This window comes from Xyrauchen texanus, chromosome 3, assembly GCF_025860055.1.
Source record: "Xyrauchen texanus isolate HMW12.3.18 chromosome 3, RBS_HiC_50CHRs, whole genome shotgun sequence".
NCBI lineage: Eukaryota > Metazoa > Chordata > Actinopteri > Cypriniformes > Catostomidae > Xyrauchen > Xyrauchen texanus.
Genome location: NC_068278.1, coordinates 42,833,465 through 42,855,602, shown reverse-complemented (window position 1 = coordinate 42,855,602; position 22,138 = coordinate 42,833,465). Strand labels below are relative to the sequence as shown.

The window sequence follows — 22,138 nt, the reverse complement described above, 5'->3', positions numbered from 1 at the left end:
CGGATGCACTGTATGTGATGTTCATATAGCTCTTGCTTCATATAATGTGACACCAGCAATAATGTGATGTCTTTCTTCCTCAGATAACAGTGTTTCGGATGGGATCAGAGGGACACCAAGACATTGATTTGGCCATTCTAACAGCTCTTCTGAAAGGTACATTAATATGTGTACATTTTTGGATAATCAGATGTAGAGGTTGACTGGATTTTGCCAAAGGTGGTGAAAAAAAGGCAGATGCCTGATAAATCTGTGATAGTTTTTCAAAATATATTCTTAGTCCTTCCTAACTGTGATGGGTACAGACATAGAGGCTACAAAGGTCCAAAATAAATACAATCCCAGATACAGTTTATTAATCAACCAAAATCCCAATAATAACCAGAATGTTTTTTTAGATTTGGATAAACAAGACCAAAAACACCAGGGTCTCTTAATTTGCAATGATGGAGACTTCACTCACTTACATTGCTCTTTATTTAAAGGTGTCATGAGATGAGGAATTACGTTTTCCTTTTTGTACATTTCCTACATTTAAGAGGTTATTGTACCATAAATACATATTGTAAGTTTCAGAACTCAAAACTTCCTCCTCACTGCAAGAAGAGCATTTTTTTAAACCAAGCTGCCAAAATGACTCGTTCTCTACTTCCTCCAAATTATGATGTTACATTATGGTAGGAATTTGCATTTGACCGCCTCCACAACAACATATCAACAATGCCTACTTTACCTTATCACTTCCGTAGCCCGCCCTGCAGCCATGAGCAGTGAGACAGCAAGTAGAGAACCAAGGGTCAGAATGAGAGTGGAAAATGATCATGTTTTACAAATATCTAGTTAATTTACTTATATATTACTAATATTATAAGTGTAAAAAAGGCATGTCATGACCACTTTTAAGTATTTACCAAATTAAGCCATTTATTGACTATATATTCATTAGATGAGGTTTAATGAGGAATGAGGTTTATTATTATTTACAGAATATGTAGTTGAAAACACAATGTATGTACTGACGGGGGACATCTCCATACACTCACAATTTCCTTTGTATGCCCTAGCTTAAATTTAGAACACCAAAAATAACAAAATATGCATTAAAGTGACGATAAAAATGTTGTCAATGATGAACGATTTAGATTCAGCTAATCCCCACATAATTGTTTTTTATTTCACCTATAAAGGCTGCTGTTATACTGAAGAACAACTGTTCTACCTGAAAAATCTTCCAACACCATTCTGTAACTATGGGCATAGATTTTTGACAATAATTGATCATTCCAAAAACAACTATCAGCACTGATTAATCTGTAAAAACTATATACCATTATTACCTCTAATCAGATGCATCTTTTGACTTCCAAAACTTGTTGATTTAAATAATTGTCAGTTGTGAAAGAATGATGAAGGTGCTTCGTAACATCTTAAAGGTGCTTTAAGCAATTTTACCACACATAAAATTAATTACCTGGTAGGAATCCCTGAAATAGGTGATGTTAGAATCCTCACCTGTCTTTGTGATAGTCGTAGGCTCTGTTAACAAAGAAGTGTCAGGGAAGTGGCTTGCTCTTTTGTAACCCATAAAAAATGTTTTCTGCTTGGCAATCAATTTTAGTGTTTGGGTTTGCTGACATGTCTTTGGATGGTGGTGTTTTTTTTTTTTATGGTCTAAGTCATTCAGTGACTAAGTCTAAGGGAAGTTAGCAAAGCAACGGATGACTTTTCCAAGTCATCCACAGAAATGTCATTCAAGTTCTATTAGTCAGCTCTTACAACACTCAATAAAAATAATTATTGTTCTCCATTCCCCTGAAATACATTATATATCTTACAGGTAGACGCCATCCCATATCAGAGGTCTGAACACACTAACTTCCACTTTGCCACCAACCCCATAGCTACTTTAGGTCATCAGTGCACACAATCAATAGGTTAACAGGACGTTTGATGCTGAGAGTGAAGTGCAAGCTCAACTGGTTGAGCTTCTTAAGACCCACTTTAAATCCATATCAAAAGACTGGATTTCAGAGAAGCCTTTCCTCCAAAAGCTCCATGTTTTGCCAAGAAAGCCAGCAGCATGTCTCTTGCATAATTCATAGTACTATGCAGTGCATCTAAAGAATGATTTAGTCCTGCAGTCCTTTGCTTTCTCATATTCCCTTGATGATTTTATAATGCATGCATATCAGTCTGGATAAAGTCAAAGAACAGATTGTCTCATATGTTTGAGTTACCACAGGCAGACCCAGCGCCATAGAAGTCACAAAATGATAATAGAGTGGCACAACTAACTGTGAGCCCCATGGAATTAGACATATGATGTGCTAATAAAGTCATCTAGGGGTCAAATGTGGTAATATTGGCAATTGATTTATAAATGTTTATCACATACATTTTAAATCACATTAATAGGAAGCTAATCGAATGTAATGTCACTAATGTAAGAAAGCATGAAGTATAATTTTGTGTTTTGAGTTTTCTCTCAGCAATGCAATACAGGGTTATTTGGGGTCTCTTTTGATGAGAACCTTCCTGCTTTCAAATCTGGTAAACATATGACATGTTCAGTGCCATTGCAGCAAGATATGTCAAGATTTATTACAATGTAGTGTGAAACTAATTGGATAATTTTCCAGTTGGTTCCAATTTTCTGTGTTAAAAGCAGCAGAAAATAGTGAATAAAACTTACCCCAGAGACTTAATTGTACATAATTATGTGACCAGTACAGTATCTGCTGACACAGCACCTTTATGTTGTTGAGAATCATTTATGTATGAGGAGTAAGTTGTAGTGTTGAAAACACTGTGAACATCTTAATTAAAATAAAGCATGCATCCCACAGACTCCAAGTCAGCAGCAGTGTTCAATTTGTCTTTTCTTCAGGTCTAAGATCAATGTTACATTAAAGAGAATTTCACAAATATATTCAATCTTGCTATGTTAAACTGCTTATGGCCCATCAATGCCTTGCACATTATTACATCTTTATTTTGGCCTTTTATACATTAGGAACTCATTATTTATATGTTTAACTAATATGGTATGACTTTCCAATGATATCAGTATACAATGCTGCTCTATTGCAAGAAGATCTCACTTCTGTCTAACAGTTTAAGAGTCTTTGAGATGAACAAGGATGAACAAGCAGGCCACTTCCATATTTTGGATGAACAGCCTATAAATTGAGTCAAGCAGTTTATTTTCTAGTACTTAACAGAGATTATGCAAATCCTGAATATGTTTTTATACATGGCAGCACCTCGACAAGCCACGGAGATGTCTATTTAATGGACTGTGTCTGAAAAGATTACCCTCATAAAAGTAAATGTAGAAGCATCAGGCCATGGTAAGAAAGACAAATGTCCCGTTGCTCAGGGATATGGTTTATTAGCTGAGTAGGGGCAGAGCAAAGTATCAGAGACCCTGGAGAGTGCTTTCCTCTCTGATTTATCTCTAGAATCAGCCCATTAAACAGGCATAACGGTATGAATTTTAATGATATGAGAGCCAGCAGAAGTTGGGTATTTCCTTGGATTCTCCACTATGTGAGAGGTACTTATAGTCAAGGGGAGATGAGATGATTTTCAAGATATCAGCATTAAGATTAAGTCATGTTTTGCACTCATTTGCACACTGTATCATTGTATATTTATTCATTGCCTTTTTAAACTGGTTTTGTTTAAACTTTAATACATAGATCTATGGAATTGTTTTTTTTATTGGTCAATCAATCATGGCCTATGTGGTCAAATATTTTTGTATTATTATGCAGAACAATGTACAGTCAGTCATTGTCACACAAAAAAAGAAAACATCTTCAGACTGAAGTTCTGATTATTATGTAGAGTTTTGACTAATAATAATGACTAATGTGCTCTTTTTGCCCATTTGTCCAGGTGCCAATGCCTCAGCTCCAGATCAACTAAGTCTGGCCTTGGCCTGGAACAGAGTGGACATCGCCCGGAGCCAGATCTTCATTTATGGACAGCAGTGGCCTGTAGGCAATATGCACTCACACAAACACACTACCTCAGAGCACTTGTAATTACTCATAGATATAAATACAAAGACACATTATTGATCACGGATAAGACATTTTGATAAAAGAAGTACTTTTGTGTACTTCTGACTCTAATTACTTGATACTAATGATACTAACTTGCAGGCTGCATTTTTATTCAACCAGAATAAAATTAATGAATCAATTTAATATCTAGGGGAGGGTAAAAATATTGATTTCCTGATGCATTGCAAGCTTTATTTGTACAATACCGATTCTTATCCCAAGATCAATCTTTTACACCATGCGCAACCCTCTTCTATAATGGGAAGAAATCGCTCGCATTTGCAAACAAATTTTGCGCAATGTGACTAGAATGTATATAGTTGGCAGATGGCTTGTAAATGTTTCCATTTCACTTACCAGTAATTAGGCTATGTTGTATATTGGTGAAGAATTCAGCATCGAGATCCTTTCACTGCATGTTGAGAGTAAAAGTTGTTCTGTGTAATGGTTGTTTGTCCAAAGATGAGCTCCAAACAACTCATTTGTCAATGAATAATGTCAGTCAGTCAGTTGTTGATCAAAAACAAAAAAATTATATTTAATTCTAATCATGCATGGCACAGATTAGATAAAGTAATTTGAGTCTCTCTCGTTAACATGCGCTCATTTACAGCATCTTTTTACAGCAATGCCGGTTTTCTTAGAGAGCATTTAGCACGTGTTGAACAAATCAGAGGAAATACTTGTAAATAATACAAGCTATACAATAAATAAACATATATGAAATATAACTTCTTATTTATTGATTGAATACATGGATTTGTGTGTGACCCAAATTATGAAACATTTTAAATATATATTTTCATAATGTACCCAGTTAGACGGTCCCCTGTATAATTAACAGCATTAACTGGGAAATTATTTATTTCATATGCAAGCAAAAGGGACATGAAATATATCCATATAAATCTGAATCATATATATCCATATAAATACAACTGAAATATATCCATATAAATCGATATTGAATCGAATCGAAATCGGAATTGAATCGAGAGCTTGTGAATCATAATCGAAATTTGTAAATCTGTATCAAAAGACCGGACCCATTGTTTACAAAAATGTCAGCGCATGTGCATTACGTGGTGGCAGAAAGCCGATAGACTGTTGTGTTAGATTTGACACATTAGACGATAAAACAAAAGTATAATACAAAATCATCATAAATACACAAATATTCTTAGCTATACATTAGAATGATATGAGGTAATAACATACCCGTCATAATGTTCACTTTATATGTTTGCTGAAATGCAGTGAGCTGAAATGATATCCTCAGTCCAGTCAGCTGTGTTGATGGCTTAAAGCCACAGCTGACTACGAGAACCCTCAAAACAATTTTTCAACAATGGAATCCGATAGACGTTTACTCTTTGCAGAATGTTTCTGCCACCACTTCCATGTGTAAGCAGTGATGTTGCCAAATTATTAGTCTTTACCAAGCTATTTTAATGGCTGTAAATTTTGGGTACCTATGCATCTATTTTCAAAATTTGTAGGTTTATTGGGCACTGTGTCCTAGACCTGTAAGCTTCATTTGTTTCTGCTCAGGTGGGTTCTCTAGAGCAGTCTATGCTGGATGCGCTGGTGCTGGACAGAGTGGACTTTGTGAAGTTGCTGATAGAGAATGGAGTGAGCATGCACCGTTTCCTGACGCTGTCCAGACTCGAAGAGCTATATAATACGGTAATGCAGCTACTTCCATCTCTGAAGCAAAAACAGGTTTACTTTCTCTATACAAACACACACACACACACACACACACACACACGATAATCTGTAGTGAAAATGATCATTTAAGCTTATGCACTGCCAAACATGTTTCGTTGGTTAACCTAAAAATATGCTTGCTTTGGTAAATTTTAAAGGAATAGGATTAGAAAATTAAAGGAATAGTTCAGCCAAAATTGAAAATTCTCTCATCAGTTACTCAACCCCTCAGGCCATCATATATGTGTATGACTTTATTTCTTCTGCAGAACACCAACAAAGTTTTTTGGATGAAAATATCCGATCTGTAGGTCCATACAATGCAAATGAAAGGTTGCCAGACATTTGAAACTCCAAAAAACACACATAGGCAGCATAAAGGTAATCCATATGACTCAAGTGGTTTAATATACAGTATGTCTTGGTGATGCAAACTGTTTTGTGTGAGAACAGACCAAAATATAACTCCATTTTCACTATAAATCTTTACTTTTTACTTTCAGAATATAAAATAAAGTGAAAGTGGAGATTTATAGTAAAAAAAAAAGGATTTCAATATTGATGTGTTTCTCATCCAATGCTATCATATCACTTTAGAAGACATTCATTTAAAGGTGCAATATGTAATATATTTACTGTATTAAAGCATAAAATTATCATATGTTATCAGAGATTTAGGAAACATGCTAAGTTAAAATATAAAAAAATGGTTTATAATTTGCAAACAAGAAAACATTGCAAACGTATAATCAACTTACAGTGTAAGACTCATCGCTTGCCATTGTCAGTTTACTCGTTCCTGTTGCGTGTACTCAACCCGCCAACCTGCGTGAGCTTTGAGTCTGGGGAGGAGGGGGCGGGGGAGACAACTCTCTCAAAAATTTTGACTGCAGTAATATGAAGGTAAATTTGGTGCAAATCAAATGAGCACCTGTGACAGTGTTATTTGTAGTTGTAGAGATTAGCCGCACATGTGTATCAGTACATTTTAAGTCACAGAGAAATGTATTTTAAGATTTGCAAGCTTGTCGATTTTTTTCTGTCCCACAAACACAACACAACAGTTACACCTTCTCAAATTCTTCTTTGCATGTGCACAAATCATTTTCTACGAATCACAAATTAAGAAACTCATATGCTCACATTTTTGCGACAGTTGTTCCAGTAAATATGGTGCAAAACACATTCACACACCCGCATCAACAAATGTGAAGTCACGGACAAATTTTGCTCATCCGCAAATCAGTATGTGAATTCATCCAAAGAGAGTTGCACACTTGTAGAATATTTACTCACAAAACTTTTTATTTGTCTTTGATATTTTTCTCGCACAAACACAAGTACAAAACTACAACTGCTTCAATCTGCTGCTACGAGTCTCAAACACTGTTTTTCGCGTGCTCTCCCTTCTGCACCACATGTCTGTGTAAAATATGGAGCAAAAGTGATTTGTGCATCTGTAGAGGCAGCAGGCGGGCACTGTTCAGAGATCAGAGAATTTTGGCCAATCAGAAGAGCTAGTTTGGGCGCCTCTCCATTGGTGGAACATGACGCCCGAACAGGAAAAAAAAAAAAAAACTTCCATGAACATCTTCCCGAGCTTGCAATGGCAAATACCAATAAAGGTATTTTTTTTTCTTTCTTTTTGAAAGAAACTGCCAAAGTTGCAGTTACTTTGAAGTTATGTTGTTGTTGTGATTATTTCAGTATGAATAGTTGAAAATGGTCATGTTCATGTTTTGATGCAAAATATATATATATATATATATATATATATATATATATATATATATATATATATATATATATATACCTGTAACTTGTAACAGGTATATATATAAGCTTGGAACCAGTGATGGTCCTCATGCTTCTGCAGAACTCCCAGGTGTCATTCTGCCGCAGCCTCTGCTCCAGCTTACTCCTATAATAATTTTTTTTAATAACGTTTCAAGACACTCAAGAACACCTTAAGCACACTATTGATTGATAATGAGAATACTGCTATACAACCTAATGCAATTTAAACAAGAGATTTATAAACAGTCAATTACAGAAAGATGGTGTGATAAGTATTATGTAACCTGTGTTATGACATGTCACAGTAGATACAAATGCATATATGTAATTTTTAACTAATAAGACAAAAAGCTAATATGAGAAGCTAATTTTATTAGGTGTGTGTGTATCATTGTGCAGCAGGTGCTGAAGCCACAGTAGACACTGTTGTGCATTCTGATGGATTGTGCATGAGTACAAAAGTGTGGTTGTACTTTAAGATGCACATAGCTGTTATCTGAAATAAGAAAAGCAAAGAATTTATAAAAGTGTGATCATTTGAAAACAAGGACATGACATCGTTTTGATATTTCTTTGTGTTACCAAATCTCTTTCGCTTATCTCTCTGATCTGTTGTATCTGGGTTTTCATTTAGATAGATAATTTTAAAGTTTAAGTTAATCTCAACGCCATATAAAACTAAAAATGTAAGAAGACATTCTGTGTATGATGTCAAGAGAGTATTTCCCTGTAATTTTGTCCAATACTACATTAAATGAGTTTAAATTTCATATGTTCATAAGCACAGGATAAGCGGTTGACGATGGATGGATGGATGGATGGATGGATGGATGGATGTTCATAAGCATGGTAGGTTTGAACAAGATATCCTTCAAGCATGAAAACTTTTTACGAGTGTTTGAATATGAGGATCTGATCCACGCGCCTTGACAAAATTAGATTTTTGGGGTGATTTTGCCTTTAAATATATTAATAACAAACCTATAAAGGAAAGCTTTTTATTATGTGTTTGAAGATGAGGAAGTGATGCAAGTGCTAGGATGAATTTCTGAGTTGATTTTGCCTTTAATTTTTTCAAAAACTGTACAGTTAAATTACTTGAAAATGGATACAGTAACAGTCAGGGTCACTTTTAATTGACCTACAGGATTTACAATTCAAAGTTTATTACAAGGTACAAATGAATGACAATGAGAGATCCTTGGCAGAAAAGTCAAAATTTATTATATGTAATATGTCAATTTAATGTCATTTAATTCATTAAACTTTGGTTATAAAATATTTACCTGCCCAATCCATGAGTCTTAACCAGTCAGATTTCACATAGGCTAAATCAAACATATTAATAAACACCAGCACGTCACAGACACTTAATAAACGTGTTTTCGTCAATATAGTAAGACTGACTGTCTTCTGCACTCAACAGAAGTCAGAAAGCACGTCTTTCTGTTATATGGATTTTAATCGCGGCTGGCTTGACCGCAGTGACCAACGTGCATATATAAACTATAAACAAATGTATAACGGTGAGTGATTTCAGAAAAAGAAAGAAAAAAAATACCTTTATTGGTATTTGCCATTGCCAGCTCGGGAAGATCGGGCATCATGTTCCACCAATGGAGAGGCGCCCAAACTAGCTCTTCTGATTGGCCAAAATTCTCTGAACAGTGCCCGCCTGCTGCCTCTACAGATGCACAAATCACTTTTGCTCCATATTTTACACAGACTTGTGGTGCAGAAGGGAGAGCACGAGAAAAACAGTGTTTGATACTTGTAGCAGCAGATTGAAGCAGTTGTAGTTTTGTACTTGTGTTTGTGCGAGAAAAATATCAAAGACAAATAAAAAGTTTTGTGAGTAAATATTCAACAAGTGTGCAACTCTCTTTGGATGAATTCACATACTGATTTGCGGATGAGCAAAATTTGTCCGTGACTTCACATTTGTTGATGCGGGTGTGTGAATGTGTTTTGCACCATATTTACTGGAACAACTGTCGCAAAAATGTGAGCATATGAGTTTCTTAATTTGTGATTGGTAGAAAATGATTTGTGCACATGCAATGAAGAATTTGAGAAGGTGTAACTGTTGTGTTGTGTTTGTGGGACAGAAAAAAATCTACAAGCTTGCAACTCTTAAAATACATTTCTCTGTGACTTCAAATTTACTGATACACATGTGCGGCTAATCTCTACAACTACAAATAACACTGTCACAGGTGCTCATTTGATTTGCACCAAATTCACCTTCATATTTATGCTGCCTTTTGCATTGTATGGAACTACAGAGCTGAGCATTTCTTGTAAAAATCTTCGTTTGTGAAAAAGTCATTCTCATCTGGGATGGCATGAGAGAGAGTAAATTATGAGAGTTTACATTTTTGGATAAACTATCCCTTAAAATTAACTGGTTTTATTCAAGAATATTAGTTTATATGACTTTCTATCAACTTTATGGGTCAAGTCTATCAATTTGCAGTGGATTACAGCAAGAAATATATATTTGAAGGAGTCATAGGAATCATATTTTCCTTTATCTTTTGAAATAATAGTTCATTATACAATGAAAATCTTCTCGCCAGGCCAACAAAAGTGTCCAAAAATGAGTCGAATTTTGGCAACTTTATGTCACATTTACATTTTAAATTCATATCTCTTACGTTTCACATTGATCCTGCAACAATGCAGTTCAGGCTTTGCAAAGATGGCCATTGAAGGGTGGGGGCTTTTAAAACTATATTTCACAGAACAGCAATCCCACAAGCAGGAGAAAGCGCTAAGCGCTGTTGCTTATTTCATATGCGAATGGGGAGATTTTTTTAAAAGCAAATCTGCAAAAAAATAACAAAAAAACTACTTTGATTCTAAAGCTCAGAAAAAGTGTGGAAAGTGTTTATGAAAAATTCTGAGTAGAAAAAACAAACTAAAAATGTATGACATATGACCCCTTTAATGGTCAGATCATGAATGTATAGCTGCTTAAGGTAACAACTGCAATTTTCTGCTGTGTGTTTCTAAATAATATGTTGAGATGGATTTGTATCTTGGCGGAGATTGTGAAAGGTTAAATGTGTTTCTGTTTGGCTGTAATAGAGGCATGGGCCGTCCAACACCTTGTACCACCTCGTCAGAGATGTGAAAAAGGTAAGAATTCACTAGGCATGCAGCTGAGTGTGTGTTTTGGTATGCATGTGTGTGAATATCTGTGTATGCATGTGTGTGAGTGGATGTGTAGGTCAGAGTGTGTGTGTAGTTGGTAGATTTGTCTTAGATGTGTTGCATATTTAGCAAAGGTGTCTTTTATGCTTCTCTTAGCTTGTCAGACAGATTTGGCCAATTAGTTGCTTACTTTGTTTCTGTCTATGTCCTCTCTGCTTTTTTCAGTGATTTTCAGACTATAATACAGTCAGAACATTGGGTTTGCTGCTTCTTAAGTCTCTAGTGTATAGTTAGTTTTTCTTAATTACTGTTCCTTAATGCATTTTTCGAGACATAATAGGGCGCTTGGTTGCCTTCTTAGTGCAATGTGTTGATTTCTGTAGACTTACAGTGACATTTGTACATATCTAAATACTGCAATCTCTTTTTTATATATAGAAATGACTCATTGCAGGTACATTGTGTTTTTTTTTTTTATGTAGTCTGCTCTTTAAAATGAGAAGTGACTCATCTCATGTACACTTATCTAACATTTCTATCTGGACATTTGAGGGAACAAAACTTGTGTGTCCATGGAGGCTAACATTACATTTAAGTGTCTTGGGATATTATATCAACTAACTCTTTTACAAATGCACTATTTTTAGTTAATTTTCCATGACATAACGAGGTGCTTGATTGCACAGTGTTGATTTCTGTAGTCTTATAGTGACATTTGTATACATCCAAATACTGGAATCTCTTCTGAAACAAAATAGAAATGACTCATTGCAGGTACTTCGTGGGGTTTGTGTCTAGTCTGTTCTTTGTCAAAAACTAATTTTCTCTAACTTTTCTATCTGGACATTTAAGGGAACATATCTTGCGTATCCATGAGGAGTAACATTACATTCAAATGTCTGCATAAATGCAGCTCCACCGCTGATTCAGATCAGCCCGTTTAAGCACACTGTGGTACTTGCTGATGTTGACGTAATTAGCTTAGCTTAGAGGATCTATCGTGGGTTCTGCATTGATAATTGCAGAGCCTGAGCACAGTCTAGCTATCATGGTCTGGACACTGAATGTGTGCTGATGAGATGGATTTGGCCTGTAGATCTAATGAAAGGAGGAATCTAAAGACTTGTTCTCTACATGTCGTTCATTTACAATCTAAATTTCAACAACCTGATAAGGAGTCTGTAATTGTAAAAGCTCACTAATGTTGTCAGTATGTGAAAAAATTATTAAACTAGCCAACGAGGCATTGTTTGCCTTCATTTTAGAGGCATTTTCTTGTGGTCTATTCAATATGGCACCAAACCCTGATTCTAGACTTGATCTCAGTGGGCTGTCTGTTCCTTTAAAATGATTCTGTCTCACTGACCTTGTGTGTTCTTTCCAAGCAAGAATATCCAGGGTTCAGTTGGATCTACCTCAAGGTGAATCAGCCAATCTTCTTTAATTAAATTGATTCCTTCTAGCAATATGGTAGAGTGTATGGTTGTGTTAGTGTGAAAGTGGTGTGTATGTAGTTGAGTCCATGAGTCATGTCTGACCATTTGTCAGTTTCTTAGCCACAACTGTTGGTGGGTGTGCAGTGTCACCATAAGTAACCTCTCTGCTTTCAGGGTAACCTGCCCCCTGACTACCGCATTAGCCTGATCGACATTGGATTGGTGATTGAATACCTCATGGGCGGAGCCTATCGCTGCAATTATACCAGGAAGAGATTTCGGACCCTCTATCACAATCTTTTTGGACCCAAGAGAGTATGTTAATTAACTTATAAAAACACCTCTTTTAAACATTGTTTTGTGATGACCTATTGAAATATACTTCTGCTGTGTAAATGTACCTTCCCTAAAATGTTTAGAAAACTATTTCCTTTTCAACTATGGGATTATTCTCTCCGGTTCCCATGAATGAAAACGTACTTTCAGAGAAAATTTGTAATTTGTTTGGCTTAGTTTGCTTTATCAGCATGACCCACCTGGGGAAATATGGCAAAGAACATATTTCCCATCAGAGACGCAACAGAGCGATGGCATATGGAATTAACACAACCTAGATATTCAGTGCAGAGAGAATTTTACATACAGAGCTACTGCAGCTGTGCTATATGCCAAAGCAAATTTTCAAGCCACTGACACCTGGATGATATCTAAATTCCTCACACACTTAAGCACCTCAGAAGGCTCAGGGATCTAAAACACAAATCTCTACCCTCTGACTCAGAACCGAGTCACAGAGAGGTGAAAAAACATCACGGCTCCATCATGTAAATGTTACAAGAACTGTTTATCTGAAATAGTGGATTGCCTGAATGTGTTGATGTTTGTCTGTGAGCATATGCCCTTCAAAATTGTGAGAACATATTATCTTATTTGCATATACGCACAGACCGTTCTACATATACTCCAGTGAAGGCTTAAATTAGATCAGACATCTACAGTGCTACTAGAAAGATACTTTAAATGTATCATTGCCTGGCATGAAGAATCATATCTACTCATTAAACATGCCATGCTCATAGAAACAAGAGGATTCAGTATTTTCATTTTTATGAAGGATGGTAAAATTATATATAAAAAAAATCCCAACATTTCTTACTATTTTTGTTTTGTATGTGTGCTTATGTTTGTGTGTGTTTTCTAGCCAAAAGCCCTAAAGCTGCTTGGAATGGAGGTGAGACTTATTTCTTCATTTCATCCTGCTGCTTTCCAATAAAATCCCCACTGAGTTTTATTGAAACTGTTTTGTTTAAGCTCCCTATTTTATTTAGAGGTTTGAAGTAATGAAGGTTCACAATGAAATTGCTTCTTGTATTGCATGTTCAGATGTTTTACAAACACAATACAAAACATTTCAACTACCTACAATTATCTTTAATGTTTGTTTACAGGTTCTAGCACTTGTACTGGTCCTATTACTTTTAGTGGCATCTTTGGATATATAAAATTGAGGCACTTTATTGGTTGTTTGTATTTAATTACACAGATTTGTGCTTTAGTCATTTTCTGACATGAGAAAATATCATTAAAATACTAAATGAATAATGAAAATATATTTAATCCATAATAGGATGACATGCCCATTAGAAGAGGTCGTCAGAAGACCACACGGAAGCGTGAGGAGGAGGTCGACATCGACCTGGATGACCCAGAAATCAATCATTTCCCCTTCCCATTCCATGAGCTGATGGTCTGGGCTGTGCTGATGAAACGGCAGAAGATGGCCTTGTTCTTCTGGCAGCATGGAGAAGAGGCTATGGCAAAAGCGCTGGTGGCCTGTAAGCTATGCAAGGCAATGGCTCACGAAGCATCCGAGAATGACATGGTAGATGACATCTCACAGGAACTCAATCAGAACTCAAGGTGTGAAATGCACTCATCCAGATCATGCCATTAATAACAGATGTTTTAAGGTCAATTTAACTTGTGAAATTAAAGCCCATATGAGGATTTAGATGAGGATTTATCTTCAGTCTGATTCATAATTTTATTGCCAGCATAACAACCCAAATTTCAAGCATGGCCAGTCGTTCCTGTTCCTGTTACTCTCTGGGGTGGGGAAGTTTGACCATCTGTTATATGCGTAACTGGCCTGGCATCAGAGGCACATTGACTTACCACAAAGACTCCTCTAAAATTCATAAATGTGCTAATTGCAGCCTTTGTGAATTTGTATTGGTATTTGAGACCATGTAATCCTGCTTGCACACAAAAAACAAACTCTTCTTTTGTAGAGATGTTGATATGTAAAACTACATATTGTCATAATCGAATAGTTTATGAGCTGGCCAGTTGCTAGGGAGGGTAGAGTCACTTTTAGTGGTTCTCGCTCTCAATGGGGCACGTGGTAAGTTGTGCGTGGATCTTGGAGAGTAGCATGAGCCTCCACATGCAGAGTCTCCGTGGCGTCATGCACGACGAGCCAAGTGTTAAGATGCATTGGATTGGCAGTCTCAGAAGCGGAGGCAACTGAGACTTGTCCTCCGCCACCCGGACTGAGGTGCGTAAACTTGCCACAACTAAGTAGTGGGAATTCCAAATTGGGAGAAAAGGGGATAAAAAATGTTTTTTTTTTAAAAGATGCTTTCAAGAAGTTACATTTTTTTCAAGTTTTCATGCCATCTTAAAAATGCAACACTTGTGTTGGGACATTCAAAAAACAGCATGAGATGTGACGGAATGGCCAAAGACATCTTTCTAAAAGGGTGTTTCTTGGTAGTGCGGCTTTAAAGGGGATAATTTAAAGATGCAACTTTTCTGAGAGGGTTTTAGCATGCAAACTTTCTAAAAGCTAAGGCACTGTATGCTGTCAACACACTAATTAAAGCACCGGCGCTAAACAAATATAGTGAAGGTGGATAATCTTGATAATCTGGTCCACCTCAGTATCTACTAGTTGAGTGTTGGATGAGAAGTCGGACATTGTGACCGATATATACATTTTACGATTAATCTGTGCTTTTTAGAACTGTCGGTTATTGGCAAAAAAAGTATGCAATAGTTGGTCATACTTTTTTACTCCGTGTTCCTCTGTGGCCAGCGCTGGAGGAGCCTACAGTTAGAATGGCTTGGTTGTACAGTATAACAGCAGCCTCTAGAAGTAAAATAAAAACAATCACTGAGACATTGTGGGGATTTGCTGTATCTAAATCTTTCATCATTTACAATATTTATCCATATTTGTATCCTCACTTCAACACATATTCTGTTAATTTGATAAGATAATCAAGTGTTCTAAATTGAAGTGATGCGATGCAAAGACAAAATGAGACCATATGTAAACTTGCCTTGTCAACAAGGGGCAAATACATTGTATCTCCAACTTCATGGCTTGTAAATAATAATAAACCTTATTTCTCATTAAAACATGTATTGTTTTCATGTAAAAAAAAAATCGAAATATCCATAAAACAAGATCAGTTTGATTCATCTTGTTTTAGAAACAACACTGCATAAGATATTTAGGTTTTTCAGAGGATGCATTTTTAACATGTGTATTTTGTCTTACTGTACTGGCAGAGTTTTTATAGTCAAAACAAGTGAAAAAATCTACCAGTGCTGAAGAAGTAATCCAAAGTATTTAGAATACTTTACTAACCTTGAGTAATCTAACGGAATATTACAGCATGTATTCTGTAATCTGTAGTGGAATACATTACAAAAGTAACCCTCCCAACCCTATATATATATATATATATATATATATATATATATATATATATATATATATATATATATATTTGCAAAACCCTGAATATGATGAATATATCGGCTATAAAATCTTAATTTAGTTAATCCTTAATACAGAGCATTGTAACGGGCCAAGTCTCGCCATTTCAGAATAAGAGTTCACGGTGTGTTACGTGCTTGTTTACAGTTAAAAGTCCCATATTATGAACCAAATCTTAATATTTTAAGTTATTATTGGGTTATTATTTGTATTTTGGTTAAACAATAAACTGCATTTAGGATTTTATTTATTTTGGATTCTTGAGGCCACCTCTGTGTCTGGGCCCATTATAATAAGGACAGAATAAACCATTTTGTTTACATTCTATAAAATTATTTAAAAACTAGATATTATATATCTTAGATATTGGCAAAATCCAGTACCTGTCAACCTCTAATTGTGACCCATCCCTAGTATTATCTTGCATGCTTATGTGCATACTTTATGTGTGCTATGGAAATATATATATTTTTTTGGGTTGTTTGTTTTATTATTTGTTTGTTTGTTTGTTTGTTTTTAATCCCCCAGGGAGTTTGCTCAGTTGGCTGTTGAGCTGCTGGATCAGTCCTATAAGCAAGATGAACAGATGGCCATGAAGCTGTTGACCTACGAGCTGAAGAACTGGAGTAATGCCACCTGTCTGCAGCTAGCTGTGGCTGCCAAGCACAGGGACTTCATTGCACACACCTGCAGCCAGATGCTCCTCACTGACATGTGGATGGGACGTCTGCGTATGCGCAAGAACTCTGGCCTGAAGGTCAGACCTGGGAGGATACTTGGCTCTCAGTGATAGACATTTTACATACAGTACATACTGTAATATCAGTTATTACACAGGACGACTCTCTGTTGATATTTTGTAAATATACATATATTCCCCAGATTACACTATTATGTGGAATAGGGTGCCTGAGTGACTTATCACAGTTTATTAGGGTCACATTTAGTGACATTTAATTGATCTTTTGATAGGTGAATCTGTCATCGTTTTTGCATTTACCCCTATCAACCATGAGGCCAGCAACTTATGCAGCATCTTAAGTGCTCTGTTTCAGTACTTTAAAATTTGTGAAATTGACCCAAAGATCATTGAAATGATATTTCTTACTTCAAGAGACACCAGAACGAAAGAAAAAGTTGTTGTGTCACACAAATTAAATTGGCTGCTCATATTATTCACAAAGTGCTTAAAATTTGCTTTAAAGGGATAGTTCATCCAGAAATTAAATAATTGTCATAATTTTCATAATTTTCTTACCCTAATGTTGTTCCAAACCCTTATGACTCTCTTTCTTCCAAGGAACACAAAAGAAAATGACAGCCTGTATGTTAGTCTCAGTCACCATTCACTTTCATTGTTTCTTTTTACATTCAATAAAAATTACAAAAAGTGACAGAATCCATTCTGCCTAACTCTTTTTGTGTTCTACTGAAGAAAGTCATATGACTTTGGAACAACAAGAGGGTGAGTAAATGATGAAAGAATTGTAATTTTTGGGTGAACTATCCCTTTAAAGTTGCTCTGAAGTGCCTTGATGCACGCAGTTCAGTTTGGTGATTTCACGTATACCCCTTTTACACCATGCTGCTCATGCCAGAGCTGCTTACCGGAGAAACCTCATCTGCACAAATAATATAATAAACTTTCCTCGCATCCAGCTCCCCATTGGCGCTTCCCATTCAAAAGTGATCATCCCTATGCCCTATTCAAAAAGACAATTACCCTCCACTGTGAGAGCTTTAGATAGCTGAAAGGTTATAACGGTCAGTCAGAACTCACTTTTTAAGCGATTCTTATTGGAATTTCTGTTTGAAACAACCCAATAGCATAAATTGTGCTCACTTCTAAGTGCCTGATCAGCACCAGTTAGAACACAGCCAGACACATAGAACAGTTGTAGGGGGAGGGTGTGTTCTCATTCTAGAAAATATTTGATTGTACAAGGTTTCTCAACCTATATGTGATGTCGTGGATGTTCCTGAGTCTTTTTAGCTAAAAGAGAAAGACTGCAGATTTGAAATGCTTATACCTTCTGAAATGTTAGGTTTTTTTTGTCAGCATTTAGAAGTAAACTAGCATATATATGACCACAAAGCTAACAGATTTGGACTAAAAGCAGCAAAACTATTATAATTATTTCACTTTAATGGTGCTAGAGGAGAAAAACGAAGGAATGTCAAGGAATCAAATCTGCGCTGTATCTGACTTAGGTTGGAAAGGTTGTTGAAAAATAGATTAAAGAGGTAAGGCAAAGAGTATTTCATTTTGGGAATTTTAGGGCAAACAGACTTTCTTTCAGATCTGTTTGTAGTGATTCATGTAACGTTGAGGAGAAATATTGCCAAGTCTTAAGGGAAGGTCTATGAGGGCACTTTTATTAGTATCATGAAATAGGCCCTTTGTCAGAAGAATAAATTCAGCATATTTATCTGATATATCTATCAGAAATCAATTATTGTACCCATGTAAACAGTCAAAGCTTCAACCTTTAGTTTAAATACATTCTTAGATAGATATTTGCCAGCCCCTGAAAAATAAACTGTACAGGGTTTTTCAGCCATCTCTATCTTCTGTCTTTGGTTTAGTGGTTTGATTGGTGTTTTCTCACAGTAGCTATTGTTGCACTACAGAGAGAAATTGGTGTCTAACAGTGCCTTTTTTCCAGAAACAACTGGTCAAGAGCAACTGGTTGTAGACTGTCGAATAAAAAGCAGTAATGGATTTTTCTCTCATGCTCTGTGTTATATTTTTGTCTGTTGTGTCCAACAGGTTATCCTGGGCCTGCTTCTTCCCCCTTCCATATTAAGCCTTGAGTTTAAAAATAAGGACGAAATGTCATATATGCCTCAGGATCAAGACACATACCTGCAAGAGAAGGATGTGGATGAACCTGAGAAACAAGCTAAAGAGAAAGAGGAGGAGGACATGGAGTTCACAGTAAGATCTTACTGTGAGACGCAGTACAACTCCGTGGTGAGAGCACCCACCTTAGACTCGTTTCTTAGCTTATAGTCTAGCACACTCGCGCGCGCTCACACACACACGTTCACAAATACTTAGGCACATCTGCTCTGCTGTGCTCTGTGGAAATCCTGCCCCTGATTTGGCCTCCTGACAATGCTTCCAATTTGTTGTTTTTTGAGTCCGTGGCTCCTTTTCATAGAGAACCTTACCAACCCTGCCCCTTTTCTGATTTTGCCACATCGCCCTTTCTCTTCGTTCCTCGTCGTCAAAGCAAAAACGCGTGGTTGTGGAGTTGTATCGTGTCTCCGTCTGCCTCTGTCCTTGTCTCCTCTCTGTTTCTTTTCTTTAAGCAAGGGTCTCGTCTAAAGTACGGTACTGTGACTGAATGCTGCCTGTGTCTTTTTCATTCATGCAGCTACGGCACCATTGTGCATGTTAAAGGCACGTCTTTCCATTCCATTATGTTAGCTGACTTTATCTGCCATCTCCATGAATACAACTTTCACTTATAAGTTAAATAAGAGTTTCCCTCACTACTTTCTCACAAAACTGCACAGAGATCATCGCTCAATCTTCCAATGTGAACTATCAAGGGTTGCTCTCAAGAAACAGATCATCCCAAAACATTTAATTGAGATGTAGTCCAAAAGTTACTTGGCATAAACATCTGAAAAGGACTACATTTCCCAAGAATCTGGACATGTGACTGGGTTGATCTGATCTTGTACAACATAGTTCCAAAAACTGGAAGCTTTACCCCTCACTTCACTATGAATATATTGCAGATATATGAGGTTTCTACACAAGATGAAAATTGTATTGCAATTTATTGGAATGTTCTCCCAGACTGTACAGACTGTTATAGCAATATTTTTCTCTGATAATATTAAAATGCCAGTGCCAAAATTAGGGCTGTCTGTGGACATTAACTGTGAAATAAACAAACTGTATTTCATTGCATTTAGAAGGTGTGTAGATTTTACTGGGGCTCAGCAGCTCAGATTTACCTAACAGCTTGAACAGCAGAAAAGTTGTTGCAATACAATTCTGCCATGATGTCCAAGAGTGTGCCATATTTTTCCATACAAAGTTTTTCCATGGGATAAGCTCCCCACTCTTGGATTAAGGATATGTCCAAATAACCCATAGCACTGGGCATTTTCATTCTCCTTCTCTCTCTCTCTCTCTCTCTCTCTCTCTCTCTCTCTCTATCTATCTCTCTATCTATCTATCTATCTATCTATCACTCTCTCTCTCTCTCTCTCTCTCTCTCTCTTCTCTCTCTTCTTACCCATGACCATTCCCAGGCAGAATCATCAATGCCCAGCTCATACTGAATATGTCACCGGCCTGAGCACTCAATATTGCTTTGCAGTGTTTGAAACAGCTGCATGCAATTCTGGGTGAGAAGTCATAATATGTAAATAGTATGCAGAAGCAATGTTTTCTCTCTCTCTCTCTCTCTCTCTCTCTCTCTATTTTTCTATCCTCTACTTTACTCAGGCCATGCTGGGAAATGTGAGTACAGAAGCATCCCGCAAGAAACAGGTGGAAGAGGTGCAGAACCGCCATCGACTGATTCCACTGGGACGCAAAATTTACGAGTTTTACAACGCTCCTATTGTCAAGTTCTGGTTTCACACGGTATAAGCCCAGCTATGCCCTCATTCAGAAAAACAAACCAACACACAGTATTGCGTCATGTACTTTTCATATCCGATCTATATAATCATTGAGTACCTGCCTTACTTTACGTGTCCACTGAAAAGCAAAATGAAAGCGGAGTGGAGCAAGCATTAAAAAGCTGAAAACATTTATTAGGAACACTATGGTCCTAATAAAGTGCCAGACGTGGTCTTCTGCTGTTGTAGCCCATCCGCCTCAAGGTTCGAGGTGTTGTGCATTCTGAGATGTTATTCTGCTCACTTCAATTATACAGAGTGGTTATCTGAGTTACCGTAGCCTTTCTGTCAGCTCGAACCAGTCTGGCCATTCTCTGTTGACCCCTTTCATCAACAAAGCATTTTGATCTGCAAAACGTTTTTAGTTTTTTGTTTTTGGCACCATTCTGAGTAAACTGTTGTTCATGGAAATCCCAGAAGATCAGCAATTACAGAAATACTCAAACCAGCCCATCTGGTACCAACAATCATTACCCGGTCAAAATCACAGAGATAACATTTTTCCCCATTCTGATGGTTGATGTGAACATTAACCGAAGCCCCCGACAATTATTTTATTCATTGCACTGCTGCCACATGATAGGCTGATTAGATAATAAAGTAGATCAGGTGTTCCTAATTAAGTGCTCAGTGAGTTTAGGTGATTTATTTGATAGTTTATTGAAAGCAAAGCAATCATATATTATATTAAAAGACTAAACACTTACTGTACATTTTACAGACACACCATCAAATGGCAGATGTCTGACATTTTCTGCGATATTAAGCATGGGTTTTTTTTCTGTGCCAGTGGACACATAGGGTTAGACAAAATACAGTATCATGTGAGTACATTTCTTTAGGAAAATGTCTTGTGAAATCTTTCAGTTGAAAATAAAGTGGAGAAATCCATATCAGGTCTAGGGAGAGGGGAATGTTCAAATGCTGGCAGGGTTTTTTTGTTTTTGTTTTTTATTTAGTCTCATCAATGTTTTAAGTATAGGCCATGAATCTGACAAATCTCTAGGCTCCTAAAGATGAAAAATTCTGCTCTGTGTGCTGTGTCCCATTATTATTCACTCTCTCTTTTCAACTCATTTTTCTCTTTGTTTGTACATTCTCTATTTCCAGTCCAATCACACAATCATGTTGTAATGTTTATACTGAGCCACATTTCTGTGCTGCACTGGTGAGAGTGTATATCACTCTTTCTACTGTTCTCTAAAACACAATATGTTGCAGAAGAAAAAAAGAACATTACCCTGAGATGGCAGGGAGAACTCAATGGTGTATGTTGATGCAGCAGAAAAACACTTATTTTTCCGCAGTATCATCTGCAGCCCTTCTTTTTGTTTTTTCTTCTTAGTAAAACAAAGAGCCATACAAATAAAAAAAAATGTCCCTCCTGTTCCTAAAATCAAAAGTGTAACCCTACAAATATCAGCCTTACAGTGTTCTCAGAGCTAAGTGATTTATGAAAGATTTCACACAACATGCTTGTGTGAGAAGAAGAGCTACTATAACATTATCATGGGCAGAATGCATTCATTGTGAAT

General features: G+C 36.5%; 1 protein-coding gene across 1 annotated transcript in view; it reads left to right on the top strand.

The window, feature by feature from the left end:
* Positions 1-22,138, top strand: part of LOC127627162 (transient receptor potential cation channel subfamily M member 3-like) — a 140,483-nt gene that overhangs the window by 101,475 nt on the left and 16,870 nt on the right. The window contains exons 9-18 of the mRNA XM_052103430.1: positions 84-156; positions 3,901-4,001; positions 5,622-5,756; positions 10,668-10,718; positions 12,344-12,484; positions 13,371-13,400; positions 13,797-14,089; positions 16,485-16,713; positions 18,727-18,930; positions 20,425-20,565. Coding sequence (XP_051959390.1) covers positions 84-156; positions 3,901-4,001; positions 5,622-5,756; positions 10,668-10,718; positions 12,344-12,484; positions 13,371-13,400; positions 13,797-14,089; positions 16,485-16,713; positions 18,727-18,930; positions 20,425-20,565 — 1,398 coding nt within the window. The remainder of the gene's footprint in view (positions 1-83; positions 157-3,900; positions 4,002-5,621; positions 5,757-10,667; positions 10,719-12,343; positions 12,485-13,370; positions 13,401-13,796; positions 14,090-16,484; positions 16,714-18,726; positions 18,931-20,424; positions 20,566-22,138) is intronic.